Raw genomic sequence first — 15000 nt, 5'->3', positions numbered from 1 at the left:
CTTTAGTGTGTAGTCAGTTGGGAGATGTGATTGGGAGTTGGAGATTTATGATGGAACAGCTGGTTTATCTTTGTTGTATTTGCTTATCTTTATTATTCAGTGAACTGACCCCGTGTTGTGTTTTCAAAACTGTGATGATCCATTTGGGGATGGTGAGAAGTTGTTTAGCAGGTATAGCTAGTCTTGATGCTTGCGGGACATGGAAGGAAATCGAGTCATCATGCTACCGAAGTAGATATCGCTGTCATTCATGTCTAGTAGTCCCTTCAGTTGTCTATGTTGTATGTTTGTCACGTTGATTATTAATGTAACGTATAAAGCTATTTAATAAATGTTTTACTATTATTTATTTGATCTACTTACCTCTGAAAACCGAGATGGTAGCACCTTTATACACTGGGGTGGTACTTGGTAAGGCACCTTGGTGTATGGGGGTGTTACATTATCTACCCATGTGGGTTCATTTGACCTGTCACAACACTCACAAGCTTGTGATGGATATACCCGTAATATGGGAGACTTATTTGTAGAGTATGGTATGAGAGAGAGGTAACAAACATAGTACAAAGGAGTGTAGGCGTGAAAAAGGGAAAAAAATACAAAAGAAGGAATCAAACGCAGCGTTTAGATGGCCAAGGCTATTGGACCTAACGCTTCAATCCATTAAACAGAAATGCATTAGTCTAAGCGATGAGCAGGATCCCAACAAAGAGCAAAAAAAATAATTACAAATGATAGACAAATAAGAAAAATGGAAGATCGTTGGGAATTTGCCGCTTTAGGAAATGCGAAAAATCTTAGAGAATAGAAGGGAGTAGTAGACTAGAAGTATTTTATTAAAGTGAGAAGATAAAAAGAAAATGGAGGGAGTATTATTTCAAAAATTAAATAAGTATTCTCATGTCCTAGTGCAGGAACGAAGCTCGAATGGAAATTGTCAGGGGGCCGAAAAATTATATTAGTCATAAAATAAAATTATTGTTAAAATGTAAAGTACTACCATAACTTACTTTTTTTTATGAAGAAGAAATAAAAAGGATGAGAGCATTAAAAAATAAAGAGCAAAATGCTTTATTGGAAGATCAGTCATAAATTATTGAAAACAAAGAGATAATATGTAAGTCGAGGGAAAATGAACATAACAAATATGGAGTATACCAAAAATACAAAGTCTCATTGAAGACGGGCATATCCGTAGCATTCTGCTTATGTCTTATCTACCCACTTGGGTATTACCTGACCCGTCTTTAGTTTGTGACAGATATGCCCATCTTCAATGAGACTTACTATAAAACACATAATTGTCCATAAGCTCTATAAGAGGAGAAAAACCCGTGTTTTCACAAATAAATTTTTTTGTATTTATATTTACCAATTAAGCTACCTCTTTAAATTAACTATATATTTATACATATATATATTTATTTATTATTGGCCCGAGCCATGGCCATGTACCCAGGCAATAAACATAACATTGCCTTTATGTCCTACTCGTACATTTGATGAGATGTCTCCGTGTCCATTTGTTGCTACCAAAATAAGCACCAATCAAAGTAAGAACTTGTTGATCGACATATATTTAGGAGAAGACGTGTAGCTTCCAAGTCCCAAGTGCAAAGCGCCAAATAATGAAACTCAATCGGATATACTCCATATATAAAGTTGTTGAAGAAATTCAAATAAAAAACGCCGCCATTAAAACACCATTTGAAGGTCATGTCTCCTGCCCTAAAAATTATCTCTACCAATCTTCAAGGTACCCTTTTTCTTATAGTTCCATCATTTACATTTCCAATTGAAATCATGGGTGTGTGAATTGTTAATGTAATAGAGTAAATCGGAACAAATGTGAGGGTTTTAATTGAAGTATTCTCGTAAAGTTGTTGTTTAGTGGGGCGATAATTCCTGATAGTCCCTCGCTCGCTCCGTTAAGAGACGGATTAATCATGATACTGTTCCTGAGGAAGTAGACTTGCAAATTAATTTATCTGATTCATCTGATTGTTTTGTTTGATTAACGTACTCTTATAAGAAAGAGAAATAATCGTAAAGAACAAGATGAGTCGGAAGAAGTAATGAGTTGGGTGGGCGGCAACACTCCTTTTAATTGGTTTTGAACTTTCGCGAAAATTGAATCAGGGGGAGTAAATGAGTAAGTGGGCAAACTGTATGTAGCGCTTCTTTAAATTGGTGTTTGTGTTTGTGTTATAAAGTTATTAACTTTCGCGAAAATTTGGGTGTTTTAGTAGAGCTATTGATGATGCTCACCAAGTGTATATAGAAATGCCAAATGCCGTGAAATGGCTTGTTATTTGATTTTTTCATAATTAGAATCTAGGAAAAGAATTAGGGGAAGTCGCGCTTTTACTTCGCTATAATGTGATTTCAGAGTTCCTTTGAGTTATCTTGTCCTACCTAGGATTACTAATTTCGTGATGGTTTTTGCATATGTCGTTTCTAATTTATCTGTCGAGTTGTGGGCTTCTTATTGCAAAGTTGAGCATATATTTTTGCGGGTATAGTTATTTCTAATGCCAATGATAATTCGGAGATGAATTTTGAAAACTTATGTATGGTACATTATCCTTAGCCTGATGGAGGATTGATATGCCAGCATTCTGGTGTTTCTTCAATTAATGTGAGTTTGACCAGTATATTTGCATTTTTCCAGCACTGTGTCTTTGACTTGATCATGGGTAGTTAAAGAGATGTACTAGTTTAGATTATTGAAGATCATGCTGTAAGATGTTGTTAATGATATGATATGATATGTCTTTTTCTCTGACTTTCTAGGTTGAGATCTTTTTTCGGGATTCAAAATGAGTTAGTCATATGAGTAGATGACTACCAATGTTTTGTGGAAGATGAACTCGCAATTGGTTTTACTATTGTATCCATGCATACCACTTGTGGTTAGGGCCTAGGGGTGTGGGTTCAATGTTTGTGCTCTATCACGCTTTCATTCTAGAGTTTGTGTGATTTTTACATGTATTTCATGGTTTGGTTTTCTCTCATTCCCTTGCTATGGAGTATCTAGGAGAGCAATCTCCATATCACCTTGTTCTGGAAGTAGATTTAAATCATTTCCGGCAAAAGTGATTTTTGCCAAGTGTTCTTTTAAGCATGCGTCGTTTGTCTGCAAGGCAGGTTCTGGTGGTCAGAGTAGAAATCCGGACTTTAGGCATAATAGGAATATATTCTCTAGAAGTAGGAACAAATACAATGAAGAGAGAGACAACTCTGAGAACCTTGATGAATCTGAACTTGTATCAACAAAAAACGGGCCAATACTTTCTCTTTCTAACAACTCAAAGCCCAATGCCACTGCTGCTCCAGGATAAAGAGATGGAGATATTTTTGAACTTTTTCGGAAGGTCTAGGCCAAGCTTCGTGAAAGGGCGGCTGTCAAAGAAGAGAACAAGTTTGGAGCAATTGAAGTACAAAGTAAAGAGAGTGAAATAGTTGATTCCCTTCTTAACCTCCTGAGAAAACATTCAGCCGAGCAAGGTCAAAGAAAAGTTAATGGTGGCAATGGCAGTGAGTTCAGTGTTGACCGTACTAGACCGAATGCTAAATCGGTCGGAGATAAGAACAAGAGATTTACAAGACCTAAAAGTGTTAAGGAAGAGCCGCAAGAAACCCATAGACCTTCGGTTGGCAGGCCTGTTTCAAATTTCAGGCGTAGGTCTCCAGTCCCAAGGGTCAAATATGAGCCGATTGTCTCTAGTGAATATACTTATGATTCGCTAACTCAGACTGAGCTTGACGTAAACATGAACGAAACTCATTATGAACCAGTCACTGATTATGAATCCGATTCTGATTTGGAATCAGAAATAGATATAACATCAGGGCTAGAACAAGAAGAAGAAGAAGAAGAAGAAGAAGAAGAAGAAGAAGAAGAAGAAGAAGAAGAAGAATTGGATCCTGAAAATGAGTTTGTAGACGAAACAGCCACCTTATTGAAGGCCGATGATTTAGATGTTGAAGAAGTTGTTAACGATGAAAAAGATACAAGTAAACAACGTATCGAGCTCAATGATTTGAATAGTATGAAAATAGTAGAGTTAAAGGTGCTCGCTAAAGCTCGAGGCATGAAAGGGTTCTCTAAGCTAAAGAAGTCTGAGCTCGTTGGGCTGCTCAGTGATGATTCATAATGTCTAAGTGACTAATGGCAAAGCCACCTTAAGGTCACGAGAGATGAACAAGTTATTTTTTTTTGGTTTTTACTTTTTTTTTACAAGTTATTATGTCGAGTTAGGTACTTAGGTCAAAGGAAAGTAATTGTTTTAATCTTTTGCTTGATGATCTGTAGTCTACTGTTTAGTATAGGCATATAACTGAGAGTTTTGGGCTATGCCTCCATGTTTTTCCTGTCAAGAAATTTGTTTTTGTAAAACTACTGTTAGAAAGTTTTGCTACTGTAATACACTTATGTAGGATGGATGAAAGGGGAGAGATTGAACTACTACTTTATGATGTATGCTTGAAGCATTTTCTTCTCGATGAAGTATGTCGTCCGTCATCAAGGCTGATTACCACTACAAGAAAACACGTTAAAGGCGTCTAAAGTAGGCGACTGTAAGAACAGTCGCCAATTTGGCGACAGGAAAAAAAAACGGGCGACGGAAAACAGTCGCCAAATTGGCGACTGTAGCATCTTATCCCAAAATCCGCAGGAAATCCAAGGGCGGCGGAATAATATCCAAATTGGCGACGAAAAACGGTCGCCAATTTGGCGACTGAAAACGGTGGCTAATTTGACGACTGGAAACGGTCGCCAATCGTCTGATATGTTTTTTTTTCCCTTCCTTCTTTCACCCGTCATTCATTCTAACATTTCACTATTAAAAAAAAAATCGCAACACACCCGACGGCCGACGCCACCACCATCTACCACCACCGGACCGAAGAGGCAATACATCCACGCACCACATCACCACCGACCACCCTCCTTCACTGTTCTTCTTTTTTCTAAAGGTTTGTTTTCGACTCAAATTGATTTAATTACTTCAATCCTTCATATTTTGTTTAATTTGTGATGCCTATTTAGTATCTAGTTGTAATTTATACATTAGTGATGCTTATTAATGTATGTAGTTGTAATTTAATTAGCATTTTTCTTAATTAATTTTAGTTAGGGTTTGAAATTGGGGGTTTTGTTAAATTAGTAATGCCATATGATTAGGGGATGTAATTGAAGGTTATCTTGATAATATTAGTATTATTGAAGGTAGTAACTTAGTTTTAGTAATATTGAAGTTAGTATAGTGTTAGTATTGTTGAAGGTAGTATAGTGTTATGAAGGTAGTATAATGTTAGTATTGTTGAAGGTAGTATATAATGTTAGTATTGTTGAAGGTAGTATAATGTTAGTATTGTTGAAGGTAGTATAATGTTAGTATTGTTGAAGGTAGTATAATGTTAGTATTGCCAATTTTTTTCATACTTTAGTTATAAAACAAATTTGACTTATAATTGACAAAATTAAGTTAGAATGAGCATGATGTATAAATTTTATTTTTCAAAATTTTATTTAAATTTTTGACAACTTGTTTAAAATATAATGACCTATTACCCGTTCAAAAATTACTCATTAGGAGCAATTCTTGAATAGTCCCCATTTTTGGACTGTCTTTGTACGTTTCAAGTCACTTAGGTAGTAAACACATAGTTGTGATTTTATTAATGAGAAAAGAGTTTGGTTGCAATTTCTTCAATGTTCTCTGAATACATATGTGGAATATAAATCTATTTCACATTGTGTATTTGGAGAACTAAGGGGAATTGCTGCCGAATTTTTTTTCTCATTAATAAATCACAAATGTGTGTTTGCTAGTGACTCGAAACGTACATTGATGGGTTTAGGTTGGAGTGATAAGGACCCAGTTGAAATCTTGAAGTTAGCATAAAATGGAGGATGAGATAACCATAGTTGATGTACTATAATGTGATAAGTTAGTACAAATTTAAAGTAAATTTTTTTTGTAGAAATTAAATATTATTTAAAATGGTTAGTTTGCTATATATTGTCTAGATTAAAATGAAGAGATCTGAACGTAGCTGGATGTACGAAGAAAGAGTAGATAAGAAGAAACGTCATATCGCTAGATTTGTAAAGGGAGTTCGTGGATTTGTAAAGGGAGTTCGTGGAGCGGGAGCAAGTTTCCCGGTTATGTAGCTTTTTAGAGAAAACGTTATTTTCGGATGATGTTAGAGCACCAAAACTCGTACTTGTGTGTATGAAACATGGTTTTATTTATAAAATTTGGTCGTGTTTGGCTTCCCTTGTGTTCTCTGCTGGTGGTGTTGGTTTATTTGCAGGTTTTTACGTATTTGGCTAGGCCAAAAACGATTTTTAGGCTAAAAAACATGTACAATTGGCAACTGAAACTGGGCAAATGGCGACGGAAAACATTCGCCAACCTTCTGATGTAAAATTAAAAATGGCGACTGAAAACGGTCGCCAAAATGGCGACTGATAACCGTCGCCGAATTGGCGACTGAAGCCCGTCGCCAATTGCCCCCATATGGAGGTGACGTGGCCAGTTATTGGCGACGGATGACAGTCGCCAAATTGGCGACTGAATAGAAAAGTCAGTCACCAATTTGGCGACGGTTATCAATCGCCCGCTTTTAAAAAATCAGTCGCCAAATTTAGCGACTATGACCCGTCGCCAAAGGCGACTAGACCTTGCTACCAAGTACGGGCGACGGTTGTTAGTCGCTGTATTTATAATGGCGACTGAGAACAGTCGCCTTCTATGGTCGCCTTTGTTCTTATTTGTTGTAGTGTACATTCGACTCCTTACTCATTATAGACGAAATACAAAGAAGTGAGCAAATTTAAACATTCGACCTATAGGAGGTCTGTCTTAACCACCAGACGAAAATGATTTTTCATACCAATTTTAAGAGATTGGCTATCGAATGGCCACATACTCGGGTGAGACAATACATAAATGAGATCGGTTTACATACTTATTTTGTTTATTTAGTTCATAAACTATGTCATACAAGAATGTCATATGAGCTGTTGTAGCCTTTGATTTGTAACAGATACAGAGTACTAGTTTTCCACTTGGCAAAAAAAAAAAAGAATGTCATACGGAGTATATAAGTGGTGATTTGATAGTATTCGGTAGAGGTGTTCAACGTTGGGCTAGCCCAGTCCAGCCCGTGTTTGTGGGCCAAAAAATGGTGGCCCGGTCAACACACGGTACAACCCATCCCAACATTAGGGCATCCCCTAGTGCCGGGCTAGTGCCACGACTTTCTCGGCCCGGCCCGGTTCAAGCAAAAAATGAAAAAAATATACAAACGTCCAGCCCGGTCCGGCACTAGCCCGTTACTAAGTGGGCTTGTCTAGTACTCGGTATGTAGGAACTTACAACTTGCAATACTCGCAAAAATATCGCTTCTACATAATTTCATAACACCAGGGATTGAAAAATGCTACTCTTTAAACATGTAGAGGATAAGAATCCTAATTTATCTAGAATGAAAGTCTATTTACCTAAAATCAAAAACATTCTAATGTTGACGTATTTACACCAAATTTGCATAAAAACGAATTCAATTCACAAAAGAAAACAATCACACTCCATTTAAAACCGTCTCAACCAAATATCCCCTATTTACTAAATGAATAGGCGAAACTCCAACTTTTCCCGCCTAAAACATATTTCCTAGGATATTGCTTGGTATTTTTAGCATATAATATAGGTGTGACATGATAAGTTATAAATGGATATAATCTTTTGTATTTAAATATTTATAACATTTAATATTTCACATTCTGCACAAATTTATTTCCGATCTTTTCAAGATAAGGAAATTCTTTTTTTTTAAAGAACTTATTGATAAAAATTATTGACTTTTTATGATAAAAAGTTGCGGCTAAAAAATATGGTATTAGTAAATATTAAAATTCATTGACTCTTTATGATAAAAATTAGCAGCTAAAAAATATGTTATTAGTAAATATTTGTAAATTAACATCATTAATTTCTCGGTTAAAAACAAAAAAAAAAAATCAAAAAAAATACTCATTTTATTACTTCTTACAATTTAAATTTTATTTATTTCTCTAATCTAAATACATTAAGGAGAAACCTGAAAAATAAGTGAATTGTCAACTTAAATTCTTAAATAATACACTAAAAAGTAAAAAGTAAAACTTTATAAATACCGTGCATATATTGCACGGGTCGGTCTCAGTAAGTGGATTATACATCTGATGTAGTACATCAGATGTTGTAGTTTTTGAGCATTAATATAATGTTTTTGAGTTTTAATCTAAAATTTTTGAGTTTTATTTTAAAGTTTTTGAGTTTATTTACTTAAACTTTAATCTGAAAAAGTTACATTATAACTCAAAAAAATTACATATAAGCTCAAAAAGATTTGATTTTTGACATCATAAAACTAAAATGTAATTTATAAACTCTATAATACTCGAAAAAAAATACACAAAAACTCAAAAAGTTATTAAATATGATGTAGTACATCCAATGTATAATCCTTTTTCTCGGACTATATTAGTAACTTTATAAATACCGCACATTTATTGCGCGGGATCTAAAGTAGTTTATATACAAGCGAACATCATAAATCAAAATCAATTAAAACAACTGAATATATCGGATGCCCCAAAGGAGTGAACGACAGTACGACACCCTCAAATTTCCCTCGGAATTTTACAATTGATCCTAACAAATAAACCCTAATTATATCGCTGGTATGTTTCCTTACTGTTCATTAATTCCTAATGCTCATACTTTCAAGTCTATCGCTAATTGAACTTTATTATGCCTAATTTTAAAACCCTAATTATATGTTATTTGATTGAATTGTTGATGAACATCTGTACTTAGTTTTAGTTTTTAATTAGGTTGTTGTTGTTGTTGTGTTGGAAAGCCGATAGCTTCTCGTGTTAGCTAGGTACTTATATGATATGGTGTGGCGGGCGTAGGGTATTCCTTATTGGTGTAGTTGATTGAAGGGTATGCTTGGATACATGACAATAGAGCCTTAATTCCAAAATGATGATTTTGGATCGGTTAGTATGAATTATCTGAGACCGTCAATGATAAGTAAAATAATGAATTATCAAGGTAAAAAATGATGATTTTGGGTAGGCTAGTTACTAGTATGAATTATCATCTTAACCTGTCAATGATAAGTAAAATAATGAAATTAAATCAAGTGAAAGAGAAAGGAAAACACGATATACTTCTTTCTGAATCAAGGTTAAAATTTATTGCAAGTGGTTCTTATTTTCGAGTGATTTGATGTATTGTTGGCGGTTGCTGACATGTATTCAGTAGAATTTTTTTTCTGGGTTAAACCGATTGTCTGTTAGACTGATTCGCTATTTTGTTGGCTGATTTGCTGATTTGTTGGTGTGTTTGCATGCATTTGTGTTAGTGTTGTTTTTAGACTGAAGATTGGTGTGGTAGCAAGAGGACAATGCTTCAAATTCGACTTAACAAAGGGTCATCTGTAGATGGAGGCATTGGTGCCAAGTCTTTGCCGGAGGAGACAGTGACTGTGGCATGTCCTGATCACCTCGTTCTTGCTGATTTGCCTGTGGCCAAAGGTCTTGGTTCTGCAACTTCTGCTTCGATGGTGAAAATTGTTGGTCGTAGGTCCCGACGACAGCTTGCAGAGCGAGTCCACTTTTGTGTTCGTTGTGATTTCCCTATTGCAGTTTATGGTCGCCTGGTATGGTCTTTTTACTTCTTTTATTCCTTTCTTAGGATGATGTGCTTTATAATCTTTAATTTTATGGTGGTTGGTATACTTCTGCTACAATTTGGCCTTGCACCGTATATAAATTGTACTACGTATATATTTGATGCATGCTATGAATATCATACTCATCGTTAGCGTCTGAGATCAATGCCTGAGCTCCTTGTTCAAATGTGGTGACCTATTCATTTCATAGTGTTCTGAAAGCTGAAGCTCTATAACTGTATCGTGCGACAGTCAGTTTGTCTTTTATATCTTAATTAATTTGCTTACTGAATTATGGTGAAATGAGTACTAGACTACTACAGAGTATCCATTAACTTTTTTCCTTTTTATTTGCGGATGGTCCTTTCAGTCTCTCGTCTTTTTCAAATTTCTCTTACGTATTCTGCTAAATTGTTATAATCCTTGGAACCACCAATTGGTTTCAATTCTGTTCCTGTCTTATCTAAACAGCCCGGAAGATTTAGCTGCACTGGTTTTTCCCTCTCATTTAAATGTAATACTGGACCAACCTTGTCATAGAGAAACTTAATCATGTTAATTCCCTAAGGAATTGTTTGGAATTTTGGTTTGCAAAATAGGAATTTTGGTTTTTCCTTCTTTTTCAACAAATCTTTTTTCCTCTATCCATTAAAAAGCTGGAATGAGATATCTTCAAAATCTGCAATTAGCATAAGAATTCTACATTGGGGATCTGACAGCGCTAGTAAATCCGTAAGGACACCATGACGCCTTCTTGCCATGTTCTATAGTACGTTCGATTCTATGCCTATGTCAATGTGGTGATGATGAACTCATTGATGATGCTCCGGCGATTATCTGGGCATTATTCAATGATGAGTAATAATGTTGTTTAGACTGGATCGCAACGCCACATTGCATCTACTTTTTATTGGTTTAAAGCTTTTGAAGGTTACTGAGACTGCATTTTGAGGTAGAATCTGCCGATTTTATGGTGCAGCGGCTGAAATTACTGCGCTGTGACTGATTTCATGATCATGACTAGAAACGATATGTGACAACTACCGTTTATTTTTACTCTGGTAATTTGATATTTTGATATATATATTGATCTTTAAGTTAGGTATCAATAGATTTAGTTCATGCTTTTATAGGCAATGCTGAAGATGTTATTCATAGTGGCCATGCTGTTGTTTGATGTGTAGAGCTCTTTGTGATGTGAACTCCTATGAGAAAAATGTTCTTACCAATATGCAACCTTTTAAGCCACAGTTACTTGTTTGTATACTGTGATCACAGAACTTACTTTTTTATACTTCCTTAAAATGATATTATTGTGGTTTGATGTCAGCAAAATAATTGCATTGCAGGTTAGATACAAAAACATCTGCTATACTTCCTTATAGTGGGTTTAGAATGTGTATTTTGGTTGTATTATGGTACAAGTACTAGTGATGATGATAGTGTTATACTACTGTGATATTTGTTTACCTTACAATTAAAATGGCTTGGGTGGAAATTGTAAGAAAGTAAGAAACATAGATCTAAGAGAATCTAAAAGGGACGCAAAGTATTACATTGTTTGGGCATTTTATTATGATGAAATTAAACGAGAAAATGATGTTATCTGTGCTGAATTCCTGATGTTGAGTTAGTGATTTGATTATTTTTCTCTTGCTAAATTTTCTTACAATTTTTGCAGAGCCCTTGTGAGCATGCATTCTGTCTTGATTGTGCAAGAAGTGACTCAATCTGCTATTTGTAAGTAGTTCCTCCACTATATTTTTCTTTATGCCTTAACGTGAACCCCAATAAATTTCCTGTTGCTGAAACTCTGAAAGCTATATACTGAATTGTTAAGCGATCCTTGGTTTGCAACTATAGTTTATTAAGCCAACTTAATAAATTTTATGAGTGTACGTGTGATCATTTTTCTTTTTATACCTCTATTGGTGCACCACCTATCCTGAAAAAGATTTTCACGTTCTCAGACTTCTCACATGAGTCTACTTCTGAATGTTACTGTTGAGAGTATGGATATGGCTAAGAGTAAGGCTGAGGCTTACCGGAGAGGTCATTATTATGTCCATAACTATGCTTAAGTTTGCCTGTTGTTTCACCCAATTTTTCTCCTTTTTCCTAATTTTCAGTTACTCTGACGTTTTTCTCATCATTTCCTTATTCTTTTTTATCCTTTTTTCTCGTTTCTATGAAGCCCTTGGATTGAAGGATTCGGAGGGAAAAGAAAGGGAGGGAGAGTAGGGGATTTAAAATCCCTTGTTTGGATAGCAAATGAGGGTGTAGGTAAATGGAGGGGGAGAGATTTGGAGGGATCCAATTTCCCTCCTCCATACCTAATCAAAATCTCTCCACAATAGGCAAGATTTGGAGGGAAATTGTATCCAAACACCCACAACCCATTCCCCCTCCCCTTCCTTTCTCTCCCTTTCCATTCCCTCCTTCCCCCTCCCCTCCCATTCCCTCCACTTTTGTTTGGAACTTTGGATTGAGGGATTTTGAGGGAAAAGAAAGGGGGGGAGAGTAGGGGATTTAAAATCCCTTGTTTGGGTAGCAAATGAGGGTGGAGGGAAATGGAGAGGGAGACATTTGGAGGGATTCAATTTCCCTTCTCCAAGCCTAATCAAAATCTCTCCACAATAGGCAAGATTTGGAAGGAAATTTGGAAGGAAATTGTACCCAAACAACCACACTCCATTGCCCCTCCCCTCCCTTTCCCTCACTTTTGCCATCCAAACACACCTTTAGGTATGTTTGGATAGAAAAAGTGGAGGGAAAGGGAGGGGAGGGAAAGGGAAGGGGAGGGAAAATGGAGAGGTGGAGTTTTCCCTCCAAATCTTTCCTATGGTGGAAGGATTTTCATTAGGCTTGGAGGAGGGAAAATAAATCTCTCCAAACCCCTCCCACTCTTTCCCTTCTACCTCATTTGTCATCCAAACAAGGGACTGTATATCCTTTCCCTCCCCTCCCCTCCCTTTCACTCCATCCAAGCACACCCTTATTTGCTATCCAAACAAGGGATTTGTAATCCCCTACTTTCCCTCCCTTTCTTTTCCTTCCAATTCCCTCAATCCAAACACAGCTGAGCTAACCTGAATAGCTGGCGAAGTCATTGACAGCTTGTACTCAGGACGTGGGCTGTAACCAGTCAGCATCAAAACTACCCCTTTACGTCCCTTCACTCCAAAATAACAATGCCTTAGTCTGTACTTTAGTTCGTCGATCTGTTTGTTACTCTTTCGAGTTTTGAATGAAAAATTGCAAGGAAATTTTGTGAATGAGAACGTGTTTCCTCTTGTTTCTAGCTTGTTACCCGCCCTTTTCCAATGTATTTGTAGACTGTTTGTTGTCTTCGTAGAGTCTCAGTCATGTTCTCAGGGGTATAGTCAACCGGGAGGGTGCTTTGAGCCTTTGAGTACAAAATTCACAGTTTTTGTGTGTGGCAGATGCGATGAACGGATCCAGAAAATTCAAACAATCAAAATGATGGAAGGGATATTTATTTGTGCTGCTCCTCATTGCCTCAAGTCTTTCCTGAAAAAGTCCGATTTTGAGTCTCATATATACAATAGCCATTCTGACTTGCTTCAGCCTAATATGAAGAAGGAATATTATAATGAACCCGAGGTATCAGGCAGTAAACAGGCTCCAACGATGGATCTTCGTGGTCCACCAAGGCCTGGCTGGCCGTCTAATTCAGATCCTCCGTCCAATGATCGTGATGATAAAAATCGCCGCCCACAACCGAGAGACCAACCTCCTCTTCGACCACTTATGCATCCAAAACTGCCACCTCAATGGCAGCCAAACCCGTCTGAGCCTCAGCCTGATCACTGGCCTATTGGTATGCAGCAGCAGCAAAATCCTGACCCACAAATGTACCCTCAACAACCTCCTAATTTTCAAATGCATGGTAATCCAAATCCAATGATGATGGGCCCGCCTCCATTTGGTTTCCCTCCTTTTCCATCTGATGGAGCTCCACCGTTTTATGGTGGGCCTGCCCCATATGATCTGACACGATCAGACTCGACACCAGAAGTTGGATCAGATCAAGGATCAGTAATGGGCTTCACACCTGGACCAGGAGGTCCTGTGAATTTCCAAGAAGGTTATTCTCGTCCTTGGAATGCTGGACCTAACAACGCTCCTTTTGAAGCTAGCCAAAACGGACAAGGTCTACTGGGAGCACCCCAAGGCATGCCTTCAGGCCCACCACCACCTCCACCGGGACCACCACCTCCTCATATAATGCAGCATCAAAATAATTACATGTCAGCTGATATGAATAATGATGGAAGGAATTATGGGTGGCAGTCTGAGAGACGTGGTAGCTTTGGAGGCAAACAGGACTGATGCAAGCCTACTAGCGTTATTTCATTGCACGTCCTTTTTTTTTTTCCTATTCCCGTAAGTCTTGTATGAGATGGTTTTACATGTAACCGTTTCATATAGTTTGTGTATTAATTATCAATAACTGGCTGTTTCTGGAAGTATCTCATATTGGTGCGACCAAAGTTTTCCCCAGAAACGAGTAAACGGGATACGAGAACTGAGTAATGTGAGTTATTATTCTGAATTATCTGTCATTAGCTTGTTTTTTTTTCCCGGTAATTTGAATCCGTGCCGAGTCTGCTACAGGAAGCTTCCAGTGTAGCCAACATATGATTAATAATAAAAAAAACATGAAAAAGGGAAGGGTCGGGTTCGGGTCACATGGATAAGAAAACAAGAATCTGAAGGCAATGAGTCAACCCACATGTAGAATCTGAGAGATGTTCAACAATTCAAGTCCATAACTATTCTGGTCTGTCTAATGTTTGTATTATGAGGAACACTTCTTAGCTTCGATGAAACTCTTACTCACATGAATCAATTAATGCAAACTCAATCTCAGATTTATACATTAACAGATATGTTATGATCTATTCCCTCTTTCTCCATTTATGATCAGTTTAGTATTGCAATGTGAAGGTAAATTTGTAAATAATTATACATAGATCGGGTTTTTTTTTTTTTTTTTTTTTGACAACGGTAGGAGAATATCTTACAATGTTCTACAAGCAACAATGTAAGCTACTCGACTAGGTAGCACCAGGAGATCGACTGCTAAATCTAGCACTACAAAGCCATACCTAAGACAAACATGGAAATTATTTAAAATTAAAGCTACAACATAAAGATAGACTAGATCAGCGATGATAGGATGGATAAGGGCGGAGGAATGGCCACGAACAACCGATCCAGCTTCACAAGCACACTTGA

The 15000-nt window shown here is 36.9% G+C and overlaps 1 protein-coding gene and 1 pseudogene across 2 annotated transcripts; both read left to right on the top strand.

The window, feature by feature from the left end:
• Positions 1 to 2735: 2735 nt before the first annotated feature.
• LOC141614352 (SAP-like protein BP-73) lies at positions 2736 to 4199 on the top strand (annotated as a pseudogene).
• A 4423-nt stretch (positions 4200 to 8622) lies between these two features.
• On the top strand, positions 8623 to 14314 carry LOC141612083 (uncharacterized). 2 transcript variants are annotated; one of them, XM_074430794.1, is made up of 4 exons: positions 8623 to 8740; positions 9430 to 9726; positions 11420 to 11478; positions 13182 to 14314. In XM_074430794.1, the coding sequence occupies exons 2-4, from the start codon at positions 9472 to 9474 to the stop codon at positions 14089 to 14091; spliced, it is 1224 nt and encodes a 407-aa protein (XP_074286895.1). In that variant the 5' UTR covers positions 8623 to 8740; positions 9430 to 9471; the 3' UTR covers positions 14092 to 14314. The 2 variants fall into 2 exon arrangements, with proteins under 2 accessions (XP_074286895.1, XP_074286896.1); XM_074430795.1 differs by having other exon boundaries at positions 8624 to 8740; positions 9442 to 9726.
• The last annotated feature ends 686 nt before the right edge of the window (positions 14315 to 15000 follow it).

This window comes from Silene latifolia, chromosome 11, assembly GCF_048544455.1.
Source record: "Silene latifolia isolate original U9 population chromosome 11, ASM4854445v1, whole genome shotgun sequence".
In the NCBI taxonomy this organism is placed as follows: Eukaryota; Viridiplantae; Streptophyta; class Magnoliopsida; order Caryophyllales; family Caryophyllaceae; genus Silene; species Silene latifolia.
Note: the sequence above shows the minus strand (reverse complement) of the source record. Positions and strands in the feature narration are given on the sequence as shown.